Below are 22,221 nucleotides of genomic sequence, written 5' to 3'. Positions count from 1 at the left end.
ATAAGGGGTATAACTACAATAGTAATGGGGTAATCACTAGTATTATAGGGACCCAACATGCCCCTCTCCTTCAAAAAAAGTGTTGTCCTCAACACTTGAGTAGTTCAGGATACTTCTGCATAAAATTCTCGTCCTCCCATGTGGAATCTTCAGCGGATAAGTTCTTCCACTTGATAAGGTACTCTGAAATTGATCGATTTCGTAGCTGTCGAGTTCTTGTTTCTATAACTGCTTCCGGTTCCAATATAATTTTTCCTTCTTCGTCAAGTTCTGGCAATATTGTTTGAACTGGGAGCTTGTCGCCTATAACCTTCTTTAAGCATGAAACATGGAAAACTGGGTGCAATCGAGAAGCTGCAGGAAGCTCCAATTTGTATGCCATAGTACCAATCTTTTGCAACACCTTGTACGGACCATAATACTTTGGTGATAATTTATTATCCTTCTTAGCTTGCTTGAGGGACATTTGCTTATATGGTTGTAGCCGTAGGAATACCCAATCACCTACATCAAAACTTCTTTCACTGCGATGCTGATCTGCCTGTTGTTTCATTCTATTCTGTGCCAACACAAGGTTATCCTTTAAGAGTTGGAGGACTTGTTGTTGATGTTCGATGTGATGTTCCACTGCCTGAACCTTAGAATTTTCTCTTAAATATGATGTGATGGATGGTGGTTGATACCCATAAAGTGCCATAAATGGGGTCATTTTTGTTGCTGTATGAAAGGAAGTGTTATACCACCATTCAGCCAGAGGCAACCATTTGACCCATTGTGTCTGTTTATCAGATACAAAGCAACGAAGGTATCCTTCCAAACATTTGTTTACTATCTCAGTTTGCCCATCAGATTGAGGATGATAAGATGAGCTATGAGCTAACTGAGTACCAAGACAAGAAAATAATTCTATCCAAAAATTTCCAGTGAAAATGGGATCTCTGTCACTTACAATAATCTTTGGGTTTCCATGTAGCTTTTGAACTGTTTCCATAAATGCAGTAGAAACTGTACTGGCTTTAAATGGATGTGATAATGCACAAAAGTGTGCATACTTTGTAAGTCTGTCAACTACCACCATGATGACACTCTTTCCCTCAGACTTGGGTAAACCTGTGATAAAATCCATTGAAACCTCCTCCCAACGTTGGCTTGGAATGGATAAAGGTTGTAATAGACCCGGTGTCTTAATTGTTTCAACTTTATTTTGCTGGCAAACCAAACATTCCGCCACAAACTTTTGAACATCTGATTTAAGGCCATCCCAAAAAAATTCCTTCTTAACCCTGTGGTAAGTTTTTAAAAATCCTGAGTGCCCTCCTAAGGGAGAAGTGTGCAATTCCATAAGAATCTTTTGTTTTAGCTGGGAATTCTTACATAGGTATAAGCGATCTTTGTACCATAGCGAATCATTTTTCCAGCTAAATGTATTAGAAGTACTGGAATCTTGTTGTAGCTTTTGAATAAGTGCCCACACTTCTTCGTCATTCTTCCATTCCTCCCTTGCTTCGTTTATCCAATCTGGTTGGATAATAGAAATGGCACACAACAATGCTTCCACATCCTCATCCTTTCTTGAGAGTGCATCTGCCACCACATTTTGCTTCCCTTTTTTGTAGATGATTTCAAAGTCATAACCCAACATCTTTGTGACCCACTTTTGTTGCTCTTCAGAGGATAATCTTTGTTCTAAAAAGTATTTAAGGCTATCATGATCCGTTTTTACCTTGAAGTGTCTTCCCATTAGGTAGGGTCGCCATTTCTTAAGTGCATGGAGTATTGCCAACATTTCCTTCTCATAAATAGCTTTTCTTAAAAACTTTCCCTTGATTGGACGACTTTCAAAAGCAATGGGTCTTTCATCTTGCATTAGAACAGCACCAATTCCATTTCCTGAAGCATCACATTCCACAATAAAGGTTTTTGTGAAGTCCGGCGTAGCTAAGACCGGTGCTTGGCACATTGCCTCTTTAAGATGTTCAAAGGCCTTTGTTGCTTCCAAATTCCATGAAAATGAATCTTTCTTCAATAATGTTGTTAGAGGTGCAGCTATTCTCCCATAATTCTTAACAAACTTGCGATAATACCCTGTCAACCCAAGAAATCCTCGCAGATGCTTTATGGATGTGGGGATTTTCCATTCCTTAATGGCTTTAATTTTGCTAGGGTCTACCTTAACTCCTTCATGAGATACAATATGACCCAAATATTCCACCTCCTGGACTCCAAAGAAACATTTGGATCTTTTTGCATATAATTGTTTCTCCTCCAATAGTTGTAACACCCTGTCAACATGTTCAACATGATCCTTCCAAGACTTGCTGTAGATTAGTATATCATCAAAAAATACTAACACAAATTTTCTAAGGAATGGTTTGAAAATTGAATTCATCAAACCTTGAAATGTTGAAGGTGCATTGGTAAGGCCAAAAGGCATGACCAAAAATTCATAATGACCCTCATGAGTTCTAAATGCTGTTTTCGGAATGTCTTCGACTTCATTCTAATTTGATGATATCCCGAACGAAGATCCAACTTGGTGAAGTAAATTGATCCATGCAATTCATCCAGTAATTCATCAATAACAGGAATGGGGAACTTATCTTTAATAGTGAGCTTGTTGAGCTCCCTATAATCTGGACACATGCGCCATGATCCATCCTTCTTGTGCACCAATACTACTGGAGCTGAGAAAGAACTTTGACTCGGTTGAATTATACCAGCCTCTAACATTTCTGCAACCATACGTTCAATTTCACTTTTTTGGACATATGGATATCTGTACGGCCTGATGTTTGGAGGAACACTTCCTGGAATCAGATGAATAGCATGATCATGATCACGCATAGGTGGGAGACCTTTGGGAGTATCAAATACCTTGGAATGATTGTCCATGACTTTTTGGAGATCTGGAGAAATAGATGATTCCAATGTGGAAACATCTAGTGAACATAATTGTGCAATTACACCTCTTTGCTCCTTTTTTAGAAGCTTTGTCATTCCATTAGAGCTGATTATCTTTCCTGGTTTCCCTGCAATACCCCTTAATTCAACTTCCTTTCCTTCCACAGAAAATTTCATGAAAAGTTCTTGAAAATTAAAAGCTATTGTACCCAAGGATTGTAGCCATTGGACTCCTAGTACAACATCAGCACCTCCCATTGGAATGGAAAGCATTGGGCTAGTCAATACATATTCTCCCATGGATAGCTTGATATTATGGCACTTTCCAGAACAATTTATTGTTCCTCCATTTGCAATCATCACTTGACACTCTGGAGCTGGATATAGGAAGCAATTCAATTCTTTTGCTACCCTACAATGAATAAAATTGTGGGTGCTTCCTGAATCAATCAACACTATTACCTTTTTCTTCTTGATTTGTCCTTCTATCTTGATGGTTTGAGGAGTGGTAATTCCCGCCAATGCATTACAAGATATGGTCGGATTTATTTGTTCTTCATCTAGGCTTTGTTCCTGGAATATATCCTCTTCTTTTGACCTTTCTTGCTCCTTTCCTTCTTCCTCTTCACAATCTATGTAGAATAATTTCTTCTCAGCACATTTATGACCTTTTGTGTATTTGCTATCACAATTGTAACAAAGCCCTTTTGCTCTTTTTTCTTCCAATTGTTGTGGTGTCAACCTTGTAGGTTGTGGAAGACTATGGGCAACAACACTTCCTTCTTTATAGTTGTGAATGGTATGCTTCCTAGTTGCCATAATTTTGCTTTCCATTTTTCTTGCTAACCTGAATGCCTTCTCTAATGAATCAGGTTCCCAAAGGCGCACATCATGTTGGATATTATCCTTTAAAGACCCTATGAACACATCAATCCTATGATCTTCTGGAATATCTTTTACCCTTATGTTCAATTTTTGGAACTCCTCAATGTGCTCCATTATTGAACCCTTTTGTTTGAGACTTATCAATTGGCTAAAAAAAGTGTTGCTTTTTGTATCCTCATAATGTGCTATTAATTCTTTTGTAAAAATGGCCCAAGTGATAAATGGTTTACGAGAACAAAGCCATTGATACCATACAAACTGATTTGGTTCCAAATATAAAGTTGCCATACGTACCTTTTGTGTGTTTTGCACATTATTGAGATCGAAGAATTGCTCCATCTGTAATATCCATGTGGCGGGATCCTTGCCATCAAACTTCCTCATATCGATTTTTGGAACATGGTGAGTCTTTGATCCAACATTAGAGTCTATGGAATCATGATTAACATTTCTTTTGTTCTCATCATGAGTTTCCTTTACTACCTTTTCACCATTAGTGACCCTTTCTTGTAGCAACTTCTTCAATTCTTCCATGTTTGTATTCAAATCTATCTTCAAATTTGCCATCGAATCCTCCATCTTAGCTTCCATGCCCTTTATCTTAGATTCCACGCCACTTATCTTAGCTTCTGTTAGCTTTTGTGAGCGTGACATTTGTTGCACTTGTTCTTGTAATTTTGATATATCATGTAGCATTTCTTCCTCTTCTTCATGAGTCATGCTAGAGCTTTCAGGTTCCTTACTAGGTGTTTTCATTTTCTTTCCTCGGGGCATCAGTTACCGATAATAATGCTTTACTATGCCCTTTGAATTCCGTTAAACCAAGCTTACACAAAAATTAAAAAAAAACTACACACCTTTTTTCACTTTATAGAAGCCTGATATTGAATCTGATGTATCTCTGTAATTTCGGATCATCCAATTCTGAAATTTCTACTTGTAGTAGCCTTCTGCATCCTCTTTCCAATGCCACAAGTCTGAGCCAAATTGGATTCTCCAAGGAAGAGTTATGTGAAATCTCCCACGGTGACTTGCTTTTAGACTGGTTCAGTAGAGCGAAGTTGTACGACGTGCCACGAGTCACTGTTTCGCCCTTTGGATCTGAAAAACACCCACAAGAAACTACAGTCCGTCCTCTTTCTGTACCTTCTTACGAAACTTCAATCCGATGCTCAGAAAGAAAGTTATGACAATTTTCCCCAGGTCACCTGTTTTGAGTGTAATTCAGGAGTCATAAAAAAGACCAACTTCCTGAGATCATATCTCCGAAAATATCGCGCAAAAATATCTGAAATTCGGACCCAAGGTTCAGCGCGATGTCTTCTGAAATGGGTTTTTTTTGCGACTTCTGAAACGTCACAGAAAAAAAGTTATAGCGAAAATTCCACGATGACCTGTTTGGAGCAGCGAAACCCTAGAATCCAAAGCTCTGATACCAAATGTTATGAAACCAGCTCACAAAAAGATAGAAAAGAGAGATCCACGCCTTAGAATTCAGCCTCTTCGAGGGGGCAACCTCCTTTACATTACATAAATGAACAATTCTTTGATGATACAAATGAAAATACCTCCTTTCTATATATAGGAGTCTAAGTGGTCCCAATACAATCAAAGCCTACATAACAATAATATTGTAGGGCACAACAATAACAATAGTGGGCTTCTATGTGGCACAATAGTAACAATATGGGCACTACATGGGTACATCAATATAAATAAGGGGTATAACTACAATAGTAATGGGGTAATCACTAGTATTATAGGGACCCAACATTTTCATTGTTGGAAGTTTTGGGTTATCAACAACCCAATGTTCTGGGAAATTTAAGTCTTCCCATTTAATAATCTGATGTTCTAACTTCTGATTATGGGTATCTGTTAAAACAACCACACTGGATTTGGATTCTTTGCTGGGAACATGGAGGACTGTAGGATAGAGTATGTATGTCTAAAACAACCACGAGTTTGAATGACAATATTATTTCTCTTTTTCTTCATATCAAACCATGTTGTTTGAACTTGTAGTTGCAGGATATCTTTGATGTGCTCATCAAATGTGTATACAGAAAATTTTGGATAGAAATCAAAGTATACGGGTCCATTTGATAATGGAGCAACCATCCCTCCTATCAATGAATCAGAATACTTGTTATGTGTCAAATCTCTGACTGTGGCAAGAACAAAAGTATTCAATCCTCTGTGGACTAAGGGATTGATCCCTATCCTTATGCACCCTAGATGCAAATATTTGGTTCCCAGTCTTTTAGCTTCAACCTGAAGTTTCTTAGTATCAAGAAGAGAAATTGTTTGTACAAAATTTGAGTTCTCTTGTATTTGACTAATACTTTCTTTGATAGATATTCTAGTTACAGCTTTAAGATGGAACATAGATAGGTCAACATATACTTCTGACGAGGAGATACTAGGCAAACACCACTTAGGTGTAGGTTGACTTTCAAAATATTCAAGTTCCACAGAATTTATAACCAGTTTAGATGATGATGCAAACATATCTCTTAATGGGTTTTCTTCAGCTTGTTCTTCAACTTCAAGCTCTCTGAAAGATATTGATCTTCTAGAATTATCCATTTATAGACTTATAGAATGAGTACTAACCATAATGAACCAGATGTTACTGGCTCTGATACCAATTTGTAGCTGTTACTAAGACTCGACGCAATTACCTTCTGGATTCTTTCCATTTTATAAACAAACATATTTCCAATTCCAATCTCTCCTATCATTGCCTTGCATTAAATTCCCCTGTTGCACATTCGCCCTATGATTTTACCTATGTCCTGAAACCTTTCCATAATCCAACGATTGGACTTTCTGCATTTAATCCGCCTGCAGGGGAATGAAGAACAAGCCCGACGGGTGATATACCCCATGACGCATTTGTGTGAGGAGTGATAGCATATTTCCTTGGTTATGACGTTTTTTCTCACCATTATCTACTTGGAGGGGGTTGTCTATCATTGTCTCCAATACCAATAGTTGATGCTTCATTCCCTTCCATGTTGCCTTAACCATACTATTTATTAACACCAGGACATTCCTCAGGTTCCGATCATTTCGTCGCATCATACAATGTAGAGTAACCCTTGCCATATTTTTAACATAACTTTTGAGCATCATGGAATATGATGAAATGTTAGATCTCCTTGATCTAGGAGTAGAACACCTTGTTTGAGGCATGCCCATTTGTTTGTGTGCTCATCAGCAATTTTTTTTTCTCTCTTTTTATATGATAGAAGACAATAGATTCAAATTTTTTGATTTGCTCCCCGATCCTTATATTTAAGAGAAGCCAATATTATTCACTAGGACCTTTAGCTTTATGGATTTCTTGGATGATTAACATTGAATCACCCAAAACAATTAATTGTTGTATACCTTTGGCAATGGCTAGCTTCTAGCCTTTCCATAAGCTAAACATTCTTCCTGATTGTTGGCAGAATTCCCTAATCCCCAAGCATATTTTATCTCTATTTTTCCATCGGGGAAATAAATTACCCCTCCCGTTCCTACCTCCCAAATTTTTACATTTTATATTAATCTATTTCTAAGGATAAGTTTTTATATTAGTAACCATAGCAAAAAAAAATTATGACATGGAAGCAATGCATTTTTTTTGTTTTCATGTCATATTTCACAATGTAAAATGTTGTTATCATGTTTCTTTGTTTTCATGTCATATTTCACAATGTAAATTGTTTTTATCGCGATGCTTTGGTAACATGTTGTCAATGTTGAGATGAAGTGTGTGATAATTAGTGTTGTTATAGTCAAAATAGACACAACACAAATGTGATGCAAAATAATAATAATAATAAGAATAAAATGGCTCAAAATAAATTAGTGTCAATATTGTTGTCAATTTTTTATAAACTAAAAGAGGGTGTAAGGAGTGGGTGGACGGGGGTGCATCTCTCATTTCATTTTCACATTGGGATGTGGGCAAAATCTTCTTGGAACTAAAAGGAATCTGTGGGGGTACTCAACATGAGAAATCAAGGGATATTTGTGAGGCGTCACTAGATCCTCTCCACACCACCTCTTTTTTCAAATTTACAAAGCTAAAATGAAATGTGATGTGGGTTTTTGGTTTTCTTCTCCCTTTTACTCTCCTCTGCTTCCTTTCCTTCTCTCACTCTTCTCCTTCCTTTCCCTTTCTTACTTTTCTCCTTCCTCTCCTTCCACTGCTCCTCTATTTCCTCTTCCCCTCCTCTTTTTTCCCTTGTGTCTTTCTTCCTCATTTTCTTTCCCCATTCTCTTCTTTTCATTTTCCTTCTTCCTCTTCCCACTCTTCCTTTTCCTCTTTATCTTATCCCTCATCTCCTTCCTTTTTATTTTCCTCTCCCATTGTAATCCAATAAGCAACCTAAGTTTTATTGCAGAATCACCTATCGCTATAATTAAACAATTTTAAATGAGATTTCGTTATTATTCTCTCATTGAGTAAAAGGAGTATGCTAGGGATAAAATAATTTTCCAAAATCATTTGAGTTAGAAATAGTTCATATATATGGATTTAATTGAAAGACTAGGGCTAAGATGCGTAGCATGACTTAATCCAATAAGTGGCCTAAGTTTTTCGGTAGAATCACCTATCACTATAGTGAAACAATTCTAAATGGGATTTCCTTATTATTCTCTCATTGAGTAAAAGGAGTATCCTAGGGATAAATAAATTTCCAAAATAATTTGAGTTAGAAATAGTTCATATATGTGTCTTTAAGTGAAAGACTAGGGCTAAGATGGGTAGCATGACACAACAATGGCACATGTTTATCCTTTGCTTTGCTCTTTTAGCTTAGATATAAAGAAACAACTTGGAGTTGTTAAGTATAATGACAATAGGACCTAACATTGTTCCCTCTCTATAATTTAAGGTTTCTCATTTTGCTTCATTTTTGGCTTACATGTTTACAATAATATTGTGGGTGATCTAGTTTGAGCACACACTGGAAATCCAAATAGTGCATAAGACAAGTAAAAATAACCATCTTAAACTTTTAAGAAGTTGGCGTTTATGAGTCAATTATAATGATGAGAGGAGGCAAAATTGCTAACCTATACAATAACTATGACAAATATAATGCATGTTAATGTATTCTATTTTAAAATGATATTTGTGTTTTATTGATATGAGGATGCATGTTCACCATTCAAATCCATTTGGACAATTTAAAATGATAGGAAAACTATGATCCTTTTATATACACTCATGGAACATGTCGAGAAACAAAGGGCACATGATGAGGGATTATGTCCTTCGTTCCTTGTCACCATTTATTTTTTCCCACCTTGATATTGAAGGGGAGCAATAAAGGAATGTAGAATTTAAATCGTTCATCTCATCTGTGCTTAATTTTTATTACGTCCCAAGGTCCAAATTCACATGATATGGTAAACTTCTTCATAACCTTGATTTGTCAACAATTTTTGTCTTACAATACGTTCTTCACAATTTCAAATATCAATGGGAATTAATTTCTATCTAGGGGTGTTGAATTCTATAAACTCACCATATAACATCAGAAGAGCTAGTTTGACGTTTTGTAAATGAAGTTAAAATATTACATTACATTAATTATTTAATTACATTATTTAATTTTATTATCAATCATTATTAAGCAAACTTATTGTTCATTATTAATGAAGTACATATTATCATTTTTAATTAATTATAATTACATTAAATCAAACTTTACTTAAAATTTAATTATTAAATTATTATTACATTGATTACAATTCTTATAAAATATAATCATTACATTATTATGTTAGAAAAACTGGAAAGAAAAGAAAGATTGAATTAACCAGCAGCTCACAGGTGAGCAAGCTGCACCTAGAGGCTGCACAAACTGGAGCGTACACTCTCCTATTCAATTAATCAAATATGAGACAATAAATACATCTCAAAAGAATAGGGAGGTGAGAAAAAACTCCTACAACCTAGGAACTAATCCTAACTTAAGGAGTTATGTTACAACCATGTAACCATTTCTCCATTAATACAATATAATATTAATTATTTTCAACTCTTCCCCTTAATGGAGAAAGGATTATCCTGAAGTCCTAACATCCCCCTAAACAATTCAAAATTCACTTTCCCAAGGGGCTTTGTAAAAATATCAATCATATTGTCACATGTTTCACAGTATTCAATAAATATTTCTTTTGACTGGACCTTTTCTCTTACAAAGTGAAATGAGTATCTATGTGTTCCGTGTTACTGGATTGTTCACCAACTTAATGGAGCTCTGGTTGTCACTATTGATGGCTGTCACTTCTTTGTGATCTTCTCCTGCATAATGGAGAAGCCTCCTTAACCAGATAACTTCACATGTTGCTGCGCATAGTGCTTGGTACTCGAATTCAACTGAATATAAAGACATAGTGCTCTGCTTTTTACTGCTCCATGCTATGACCCCAGATCCAATACTGAATGCATAACCTGTGATAGATCGTCGATCATCCAGGTTACCTGTCCAATTAGAGTCTGAAAAACCTGCTAAAGTAACATCAGATGTATCAGTGTATAAAATACCATAATCACAAGTACCATGAAGATACCTCAGTACACTCTTTGTTGCCACCCAATGACTTTCAAGAGGTTTAGACATAAACTGGCTCAGCACACTAACAGAGTATGCTAAGTCAGGTCTAGTTGTATTCAAATATATCAAATTACCAACTAGCTGCCTATAAAAAGTAGCATCCACCTCCTTAGAGCCACCACAACTGCACAATTTCAGGTTCTGCTGCAAAGGTACTGATGTTTTCTTACACTATTCCATTCTGAACTTTTTTAGAAACCCTCTAACATATTTCCCTTGAGTAAGGAAAGTCTGCCCAGAGTCTCTCCACACTTACAGACCTAGACAGTAATGTAAACTTATGAGGTCTTTCATCTCAAAACCTGTGACATCTGCAATTTGATTTCTTTGATTAATGCATCTGCATTACCTATTATAATCATGTCATCCACATACAAGGAAATCAAAATTATCCACCCTTGTTCATCATACATGGTATATAGATTTGGATCATTCTTACTCCTATGAAAAACATGTTGTAAGAAAACTGAATCAATCTTCTCGTACCAAGATCTGGTTGCCTGTTTTAAACCATAAAGAGCCTTTTTCAATCTACAAACTAAATGCTCCTGCCCTTGTTTAACAAACCTTTCAGGTTGCATTAAATAAACATCTTCTTTTAAATCACCATTTAGAAATGCAGATTTAACATCTAACTGGTGTATCTTCCACTGATTTTTTGTAGTTACATCAATTAACATTATAATAGTATTCAGTTTGGATATAGGAGCAAATGTTTCTTCATAGTCAATTCCCTCTTTCTGTGAATAACCCTTTGCTACCAATCTAGCTTTAAACTTTTCTATATTCCCATGTGCATTAAATTTAGGTTTATAAAGCCACTTGCAACCTATGGGTATTTTTCCTTCAGGCAATTCAACTAGTTCCCAAGTATTATTTCTAATAATAGATTCAAATTCTTCATTCATTGCGGCCCTCCACTCATGAGATTGACTAGCTTCTTTATAATTTGTGGGCTCTATAACATTTAAAATGTTTGACATTAAAGCATAGTCTTTCAATCTGGCTTGTAGTTGAGTCTTCCTACCTGATCTTCTAGATAAGGGACTCACCTCAAATCTGTCTACTTCAAACCTTAGCGGGCTCGACTTACTGATTGCATCACCTGCCTCTTCCTCTTTCTGCTATTGTTGTTGTTGCTGCTGCATGTCCTCACTGCTTTCTTCCATCAACAATGGAATGTGCCACTCTTCAAGTCTATTCTCCTTAATTCCTTCCTCATTCTGCTCATGAAATAACACATCTAAAATCGCAAACACTTTACGAGTCAAAGTATTAAACAACTTATAAGCTTTAAACTCAGTGCAGTATCCTACAAAGATGCATTTCATGGCCTTAGGATCTAACTTCTTCCTGTCATCCTTGGGAATATGGCCAGAGGATTTTGACCCAAAAACTTTTAAATGATTCACTAATGGCTTATATCCATAAAGTGCTTCAAAAGGAGTCTTAAAATTGAGACATTTAGTTGGACTCCTATTTTTCAAGTATACTTCAGTGTTAATGGATTCAGCCCAAAAACCATTAGATAGACCCTTACCTTGAAGCATACTTCGTGCACACTCCATAAGGGTTCTGTTCTTGCATTCTGCAACTCCATTCTGATGCAGAGTGTGAGGTACTGTGAACTATTGAATAATCCCATGATTCCTGCAAAATTTCATGAACTCTCCCAATTTGTATTCTCCCCCTTGATCAGAGCAAAGAATCTTAATGAATTTCCCTATCTGCTTCTCCACCATATTCTTGAATTCTTTAAAGCATTGAAATGTATGAATCTTCTTTCTAATAAAATATACCCAAGAGAATCTAGTGCAATCATCAGTAAAGAGTAGAAAATAATATGCACCACCTAGTGACCTAGTCTACATAGGTCCACATATATCTGTATGCACAAGCTCCAGAATATCTCTTTTCTTCCTATCAGCATTCAAAGGAAACTCTTCTCTATGCATTTTCCCTAATGCACATCCATCACAATCTAAATGAACATTCTGAAAAGCAGGTAGTCCATCAACCATACCTTTTCTTTTCAGCAGCATGAGATCTTGTAGGTTAAGATGATCGAATCTTTGATGCCAAAGATTCTCGGTTGTCAGTCCTGTTGAAGCCAGATCTTGGTGTGGCATGCTCTTGACGTTCAACCTATACAGGCCTCCCACACGCACTCTTAATGCAACTAGTTCCTTCTTGCTATCCTTTATGACACAATATGATCTGAAGAATTCGACTTTCAAGTATTGATCTGCCATCATTGAAACAGAGATCAATTTCTTCTTAATATCGGGTACATACATCACATTTTTAATATATCTAATATTACCATCAGGCAACATCACCAAAATATCATCGTACCCCTTGATATGATAACCTTTGTCATCACCTAAATATATGTTAGCTCCACAAGTAGTTTCTTCAAAATTTTCGAACCAATGCCTATTACTTGTCATATGTGATGACGTGCCTAAATATATGAACCATATTTCAGATTCATCCTCATCAAGATCTGAAAGAGCATAATCAGCTATGAATAATCAAAGATCATGACTATGACCTTCATCAGCAAAGTGCCCTGTGTGCTTTCTCTATTTATTTCTAGCCTCATCTTCCTGTTTCTTAAAGCAAAACTTAGCTAAATGACCAGTTTTCCCACAATAAAAGCATTTAATGTCATATTTGTTACCATTGTTACTTGGAGACATACCTCTAAATGGTCTCTTCTGAAAACCACCACCGCCTTTCTGTCCCTGTGGTTGTTTCCCTTTGTATGGCTTCTTCTTCACCATCAGAGCAAGATCGACACTCTATGGTCTCAAATTCTGTCACTGCTCTTCTTCCTGTATTAGGATTCCTGTTAGTTCTTCAAATGCAGGGGTTTTCTCCCTTGCAGACAAGCCTGTGATGAACATCTGGTATTCATCCGTCATCTCGTTCAATGTAATTGTGACAAGATCAAAATTAGACACGTTCTCCCCATTGTCACCCAATCTATTTTTCAGGTCCTTAACCCGTGCAATGAATCCAACAATAAATTCATTCTCCTCCATCCTCATCGAAAACAAATGAATCCAACAATAGATTCATTCTCCTCCATCCTCATGGAAAACAAATTGCCTTTAAGCGACAAGACACGATTGGTGTTTTGCGTCTGGTAAAGGTTCTTGAGTGTAGTCCATATCTCACTGGATGATTTACAGTCTCTGATATGTGGGATAATATTGTCTTTAATAGACATCTTCAATAAGACTTTTGCCTTATTCTCCCTTTTATCCCAATCCTGTATTAGTGTTGTCGTAACTCCTGCCGAAATGGTCGGCTTCTGCTCATCATGACTAGCGATCGATCAAGTGCTCGATCCCTCAAGCAACGTCTGTAGCTTGAATTTCCAATTAGTATAATTGGTCCCATCGAGTTTGTTAGTCTCGTTGAGATAATATTGTACGAAATTGTTCATTTTCGACTGGTCGGATTCCAAATCCCTCGATCTTCAGTCGATTCTAAGCAAGTGAACAATTACAAGCTATAGTAAAAAATAAATACATCTCAAAAGAATAGGGAGGTGAGAACAAACTCCTACAACCTAGGAACTAATCCTAACTTAAGGAGTTACGTTACAACCATGTAACCATTTCTCCATTAATACAATACAATATTGATTATTTTCAACTTATTATTACATTAATTTAAAATCTAACTATTATTTCATTAAAATCTAATTTAATTTAGATTTTTATTACATTAATTTAAAAACTAATTATTACATTACTTCATATATATTTTAATGATAATAATGTAATATTGTAAATTAGCTTTTAATTTCTTATTTACCTTATTACATTGAATCAAACTTATTATTCTTCATTATTAATGAACATTATTATAAATCATTTTTAATTAAATTACTAACCAAATTAATTAATTAATCATTATTATTAATTATTATTATATTAATTAACCTTATTATTAAATATTAAATAATCATCTTTATCTCTATTATTAAAAAAATGTCGACATTACAACTTTAGCTTTTATAATTTGATTATTATTTATTTATATACATATATTGATCAGCCAAATATAAGATTAATTTTTTTCCATAGATTTCCTGATGATGACCTATGATACTTAGCCCAAAATGTCGATATTTTTTTTTACCACAGATCCAAACACTCTCCAATGAAAACCTGCGAGAACACCAAAACATTATACCTAAATATATTTGATCCTATACTCCTTACTACAAAGATATAAATGAAAATGAAACTTTCCATGCCTTCGGTGTCAAATTTCAAAACTACCAAATCTATAACTACCTAAGATATTCGAGACTTTGACCATAGTACATGATATTTGGTTAATTGATTTTATATATTGAATGCATATGCAGTATAATTTTCCTAGGATAAATTAAACCTCACTAAAATCAACCCAAAATTATGAATGGAGAGATGTTGTAGCGTAGTTTTAGATGAAACAAAGGTTAGAGGTTGAAGAAGTATCCCCTATATAAGACAAGTTAGGAATACATGTGTTACAAAAGACCTCTTATACAAAAAATCGTTACTAGTTTCTAGACTTGATTACCAAAACTTTTGCTAGTATATATGTCAAGTTTGATAGTAACTAATAACAGGGGGGATTTGAACCTGGGTCTTTCGAGTTTCAATGATTTCACATTTCTTGGATTAACCAATTGAGTTGCTTGCCCAAGACACCTTATATTCAAACTTTGATTGAAGAGCATTCTACAATTCTTTCCTTCCCATGGATATGACATTTTTAATGAACTTTTCCTTGGCTATCTTATGTTCATTTAAAGCTACTACTTTGTTATATTCATTTGGTAGGAGGTTAGAGCAAGTTGTCGAATCAAGCAATGATATAAAATCACTGGTTAATAAGATTTTGGCTAACCAAAAATGCTAGAGTGTTAGTCTCTATATCTCTGCATCTATTGATCGTATGTGTGTATATTTTCAATGTTCATGTCCACCTATGCATATGTTTTATTTTTCGAATTTATGTACTTAACTTTTGAGTGTGTCATTGGAATAGATCTACAAGTCACATGGATTTAGGTGGAGATTCCTTAAATAATGATGCTATACATATGGAAAGAGGAATATGAGAGAATGAAAGGTAAAAAAATTGCAATTGATGAAGGAAATAACAACAACACAAAAGCCTTAGTGAGTGGTAATTCCAAACTTTATTATTGTTATATAATATTGAGAAGATATATTTTTATTATGAAGAATTTCATTTATAATTCCAATTGTTACATATTGTAGAATGTTTAACATTGCACAAAAGGATAATAAAATAACTTACATCGTTTCTAAAGACTATAACCAAAAAGGAGAAATGAGATGTAGATATGTATTACTTATATTTGATGTAGTAGGGAGAAAGTACCAAGGATCTTAGTCGTAGTAGATTTTAGAAAGTTAACCATGGTATGATTTCCTACATTTATAGTGAAATTTGGAATATAATTAAATCCAATATAATACATTTTACAAGGCATGTATTCATTCTATGGCATGCATATTAATGTTTGAGCAAAGAGCCCATAGATGAGGATGAATAGAGATGGATATCCATTTTATCAGCAAAACATAGATAAAATGCATTCGATTATCATGACATACAAGTTATCGATGAATAGGAGGTTTTAGAAATTTAGTAGTGCTACGATTGTCCATAATGAAAATTTTGACATAGTCATAAGGGAGTGTTCGAGGGAATACCACAAAAGTGGGTAGAAATAAGTAGTGATAACATGCAAAGAGTAGTACGACACATGCATAAAAGGTTCCCAAATTTATGATTTAGTGATAAATTGGTCCTTCATATATTCTCAAGAACTATGAGAGAGAGAGACGATATTAGGTGCAATATGTTCCAATTAGTCTTTAGTGTACTCATTCTTGTTTCTATTTCTTAACTTTTTATATTTCATTATATATCATCATTTAATTTTGTAGGAAACTTCATTTTTTGCGTGGCTTTGAACAAGTTTAGCAAGAACATCTTAATGCTTCCTCAACAAAGGCAAAGAGTATATACCATATGATGTTGACAAGTCCATATTTTAAAATGTCCTTAATGATTTCAAAGAGGCCTAGAGAAGACTTAAAGAGAAGAAAGCATGGGGAGCGGACCCTAAAACACCATAACAAAAAGCCACAAGGATAATAAATAATATATGCTTAAAGTTATTGATATTGATATGCTTGTAGTTATTTATTTTGATGTGTTTTTAACTTGTTATCTTTCTTTGATGTAATGTTGTAGTCCCATTGACTTTTGTTCTCATTTGTTAGCCAATTATAAAATTAATTGATTTTATATTTTCTTATTAACTTACACAAATGTATACAAATAAATTATCTATTACACATTCTTTGACGCAAGCTAGGAGATTAGTGATTAGAGGATGCTTTATATGCTTATCAATATAATCACATTTACTATGCTAATATACTATCTTAATTTATGTGATTAGTAAAGATGGTTTTATCTTAATACATATAGTTAAACAACTATAGTCACAAACCCATTATGAAAGAACTAAATTATGCCTAGTATAGTAGGGTTACAAAAGATTGGTCAAAGATGTGTATCCCATGCTCAATGTAATTAACTGTTAATTGTGTTTATTTTTTTTACCTTATATCAACTTCTTATAAAAAAAACATTTCTTTCATTTTCCTTATATGTATACATTTTTTTTCATGGAATGTTGTGTACAAAGTTAATATTTCCTTGGCTTGGAAGTGCAACACTTATTTCCTTGGCTTGGAAGTGCAACACTTATTTATAGGTAGAAAAAATTACATTGTTATAATATGATTTAATTTAAAATATTATCATCGTGTTTATATATACATGGTTTTTTGTTTATATCGTATGAAATTGATTGAATATTAGTGTGGAAAATTTTCATAATTGTATTTATGGTTATAATTTTTTTTTTCTTTATTCATGATGTGAAATCCTCTAAATGTTATTGGGGCAGTGCATTTATATATATGCATAATGTTTATCTCATGATTAGTATGTTTTTTTTAGCCTTAGAAAAATGTCTATAACTAATCCTGACTAGTATGTTGTGAAAGATACTTTTGCTATCTAATCAATATTTAAATACTGTAAATGTAATAATTATAGGAAATATATTACAAAAAACGGGGTCCCATACACCATTTTTGTGTATGATTGGCCATAACCTTAAAATTAGATTATTATTATTAATTAATTAATTAAATCAATAATGATATAATTAAAACTAATAAAATAACAATAATGTTTATGATTTGTATGAGTAAATTATTGTAGTCGTGCTAGTTAGCATAATAATATAAAACGAAAGTTATCACATGATTATTTAGTTTAGCATTTAACCAAACAAAATTTTCAATCTTTGGTGTAAAAAAGATAATTCTTCCCTTCGCAAAGGATGTTTGAAAGTTTATGCTCGTGTAGATTCTAAGACTCATAGGACTAGATTTGATTTGCAAAACATATGGAAAAATATTATTAATGAAAGATATGATTGATGTGCACTTCATTTTGGCCAACATTAAAAGGCCAAGATTCATAATTCTCAATATCCACATCTTCCCAGATCCAATGAAAAATTTAATTATTCTTTGGGCTCCCCAAGGACTAATCCCATAGACATTTTATAATTGAAGTTAGTAGATTAAGAACCTTTGTTCAAATTAGAGACCTAATTTTGAAGTGAGATGCATTTTAATTTTAAAGCTTCAATTTGTTTCCTCTTTTATATCACAATGTCCATTATCACTGAATGTTTGCTGCTATGCATTTCCTATTTTCCATGCACCTTTCTTTTAACAAAATATATTGAAGTATTGTTATTCTTTATAAGATCTTCATACCTATGAAAGGTTCTACTAATCCCATATATTTCATGAGTATTTGACATGACAATTTCCTAAATAGGCCACTCCAATTACCACACTAACACCCAAATGTAGCTTCTCAATTGACCCCAAACTTCTTCTTTTAGGTGTGTGGACTGTCCCAACCAAATTTGCTAAAAAAAATAGTGGAAACACAATGAATAGGGGGTTAATAAATTCCATAATTGTAAACAAACCTAGGGGGCAAAGGGTTTCCAAACACATAGAATGAGGAAGCACACAACCAATTCCACTTTGAACTTGTGAATAATAAAGGTTCCACCTCAAACTACTATCAATTCCCTTATCAATTTTCAATTCCATAAAGATCGTAAAAAGTAATAACTTAGCAGAAGTATGCCCAAAGGTCTCAAGGCTTAGTGCATTATGGTTGATCCACTCCTCCTAGCTGATAGATTAACATATGTACTTATGGTTTCAAGTTAAATAGGTGCACCTACAAGGGATCAACTTGGCTAGAGCCACCAAAACCAATGGTTGAATCCGGTATCCCAAATTCCAAACCACATAGTTGTCAAACCCATTTAAAATTTCCAGTTTTTCTTGAAAATAGAATTGTGTAAATGTACTATAGATATGATATCGATCATTACACACACTCTTGTAAAATCTCCACTTTGTCTTTTGAACGGAAATGTGGAGGGAATACAATTAATTATCTCAATCATCATGTAGGATTAACACACGAGGAATAAAGATAGAAGTATTTTGCCTTATTTATTTTTAATACTTTATAATTCTGATACGAGGCTACATTGACAAGGCCATCTACCTACCAATTTTTCTCCCTTACGACATGGAATATCCTAAGTTTTCAAAATGACATCCTTACTTTTTATTCTCACAATGGCTCTTACAAGTTTACCATCAAATGGGATATTAATTTTTCTCATGTCTTATAAATATGGATGAGTCCCTAGTAATTATAATATTCCTAAAGCAACATAGTTCAAAGAGTTTTATCCCTTGAAATAGAGCTAATGCCTTAGCCTAATTATTTATTTCTACTCCCAACACCAATTCATAGCTTATTCCATGGTTATTGTTGGGATCAAGGATTAAACCCCCCCACCAACCCCCCAACCCACCCATACACTTTCCAAGCCTATAAAATAATCAAGTAACTAATAATGATTAAATTGATAAAATAAAAATTACTTATATAATCAAATAACACTTAAGTTAATTGAAATAATAAAATCATAAACACTAGAATGTTGATGCCAAATTGATGTACTTGTGATGCTAAAATAATTTCACTACAATGCTAATAATATCCAAAATGATTTCAATATGATAGAATAACAACATTGAAAAGCTAAGAGACAATAGGAGTAGGAGGAGTCATTTATGACCCTGAGGGAAACCGGGTATATGCCTATAAATGGGGGGCTAGGGATTGTAATGAACAACCAAAACAAAGACATATGATCTAATGCAAGGACTCTCCATCATCAGTAGATTGGGAATAAGAGACTTGATAGAAGCAGGGGATTCAATAATTATCATTAAATAATTGACACATAAGGAACCACCAAAGGACTCTTGAATTACCTTAGTCCTCTCCTATGATCATAAAACATGCACAAAAATGAGCAAAAATCTCATTCTATTATGTGTTAAGAGAGAATAACCACAGGGAAAATGGTATGGATAAGGAAGCATATATTATACCATAAGAAGTAATTAAGGAAAATGGGTTTCTCTCTCACTCTTTTATTCCTTGAGCCCACACCATCTAACTCCATTTCATAGGGATGACATTTTCAAACAAAAAAGCATGCATTCAGGATAGGTAGGTGCGAAGTGTCTAGAATGGAGTTTCGAGTACAAAGCACCCATGAAGTAGTGTCTCTATATTCAATACCAGGATGTGTGAAGGGGCATTATTAAGTGAGTTTTGGAGGGTTTCAATTAAATGTGGGATGAATATGGCACACTAGGTGTTCCTGTCCACCTCCAAGTTAAATCTTGGATGGTATCGCTTGAATTGGTTATGCAAGAGGAATTTGTGTTTATGCCTTCAAGGTTCTAGTCCTATGTCTCTTCAATATGTTTTCAATCCACCTAATATGAATCTCATTGTTACAATAGAGTGTGTTGTCACTTTCTCTAGCACCTATGGCATAAGTGCTTCAGGAGATATAGAAAGCTTCCTAGAGACATCTTCTGGGTTGATTGTAGACCACTGCCTAGGACATCTTGAATAGAGGAGTGCATGGAAGATTATCAGTGGGGTTTTTGTGCACTCCAATCGTCACGCAGTTAAAAATATAATAAAAGGGGCTTGGTTCAATAGTCTGTCATCCAGGTAAAATCAAGCCAATACATGGATCCAAATGCTCAGGGGGTAAATCGGGCCAACCTTAGAGAGAAATGTTTGGTTCGAGTGGCCAACACACAACAATAGGCAGCTCAATATTGGAGTTGTAGTAAAGGTGAAGACGAGGAGAGAAAGGAGGGAAATAGATGCATAGGGTTGTAAACAAGAAAGAATCCTATGAAGCAATGTTCTTGCAGAAGGATGGAATGACATGGAATTGCGGAGCACAAATTAAGGTTTCATGTTCTATAGCTCATGGATACACTTATCACTAATCAACATATGTAAATCTGTGTCATACCAATACTGTACGCTATCTAATAACGCAAGAAAATCTGTAATTACCACAAGTAAATGTGTAATCACCACAAGTAATGTTACTGCTTAGAAGCATACATATAGCCATGAAATAATGAGACTGACAGCTTCATTACACAATTTTAGTAGGAAGAAGAACATATACGAAATGAGAGTTACAGAGAGGAAAAACATACTGCTTACAACCATGATTGGAATCACCAAATAGTTTTGTTAATCCTTAAAACGAGTCCAACTGACCTATCCATTACATTTAGCAATACATCGCTCAAGTCCCTCATGAACGAGAAGATAGAACCAAAAGTGGAATCATAGAATTTTACCCCTGCGGGTGCAAAATTTCGGAACCCTGCTAAGTGTTTCTTCCCCCTTTTTATTGTTGGCATTATGATTCTGATATGGCTCTATGTTACAGATGTTGTACTTGATGGCAACACCCTCAAGTGGCAATGCTCTGATCAGGCTCTCAAAATGTTGAAAATTAAGAAGTACGCAGGAGAACAGTTCAGAAGATGCGTACACGCAGGTACACTGTGAAGGGACCGCGCCCAGACACGCAGGTCACCCGTTTAGAAGGTGCGTACCCCCAGTTTCACTTACTTCAAGGTAGAGAAGCACATTCACGTGGGGTTTCCTATGTTTAGCCCGTGGTATTTAGCCCGCCGCTCTTGATTCTATGGTTTTGGCCCGTGGTATTGTTATTATTATTGAGCCCCATGTTTAGGCCCCTTGTATTGGTTATCTATGGTATTGATCCATGATTTTAGGAGGAGCTTGCCTATATAAAGCAAAGGAGATCACTTGGCTAAGTATCTTTTACATTTGAATATCTTAAGATCTGAAATATTGGGTTATTGTCTTAAAAGCTTGATCTATATGTAAGTGAAGTTGAAAGCGAATCTGTGAAGGGTGATCTCTCGAGCGCATGATCAGATCTGGGCATCTAACTAACTGTGCCACACTGGTGGACTGCCAATTCGGCCCTAATCAGAAGTACGCAGGTGATTAACGGTACAGGTGCGTGGGTACGCAGAGCAGAAACAGGAGAGTTGCGTGGGTACACAGAGCAGAAGAAGGGGTACTGCGTGGGTACGCAGAGCAGAAGAAGGAGAACTGTGTGGGTACGCAGCGCGACAAAGGTTCAGGTGCGTACGCACAACAAAAGTACGCGGCGCGATAGTATCTTTGAGTGCGTGGCTTTGGTAACAGTACGCGG

At 35.0% G+C, this 22,221-nt stretch overlaps 1 protein-coding gene across 1 annotated transcript; it reads right to left on the bottom strand.

Annotated features, from left to right (window-relative positions):
• Positions 1-11,536: 11,536 nt before the first annotated feature.
• On the bottom strand, positions 11,537-13,198 carry LOC149254214 (uncharacterized). Its single transcript, XM_089454724.1, has 3 exons — positions 13,117-13,198; positions 12,436-12,918; positions 11,537-12,033 (listed from the first exon to the last, which is right to left on the bottom strand). The coding sequence occupies exons 1-3, from the start codon at positions 13,196-13,198 to the stop codon at positions 11,537-11,539; spliced, it is 1,062 nt and encodes a 353-aa protein (XP_089310850.1).
• Between the last annotated feature and the right edge of the window lie 9,023 nt (positions 13,199-22,221).

The sequence above is a fragment of the Pinus tabuliformis genome, chromosome 7 (genome assembly GCF_031772625.1).
Source record: "Pinus tabuliformis cultivar Carrire ecotype Pingquan chromosome 7, CPIR1, whole genome shotgun sequence".
In the NCBI taxonomy this organism is placed as follows: Eukaryota; Viridiplantae; Streptophyta; class Pinopsida; order Pinales; family Pinaceae; genus Pinus; species Pinus tabuliformis.
The sequence above is the reverse complement of the archived record's forward strand: the minus strand, read 5'-3'. Positions and strand labels throughout refer to the sequence as shown.

Excerpts from the sequence above, each read along its gene's own strand:
- LOC149254214 (XM_089454724.1), bottom strand. The coding sequence starts at position 13,198 with ATGGTGAAGAAGAAGCCATACAAAGGGAAACAACCACAGGGACAGAAA. Across the intron at positions 12,919-13,116 it reads TCAGAAGAGACCATTTAGAG|ATCTTGATGAGGATGAATCT; the intron begins GTATGTCTCCAA and ends ATGCTCTTTCAG. Across the intron at positions 12,034-12,435 it reads CATGCTGCTGAAAAGAAAAG|TACCTCACACTCTGCATCAG; the intron begins GTATGGTTGATG and ends AATAGTTCACAG.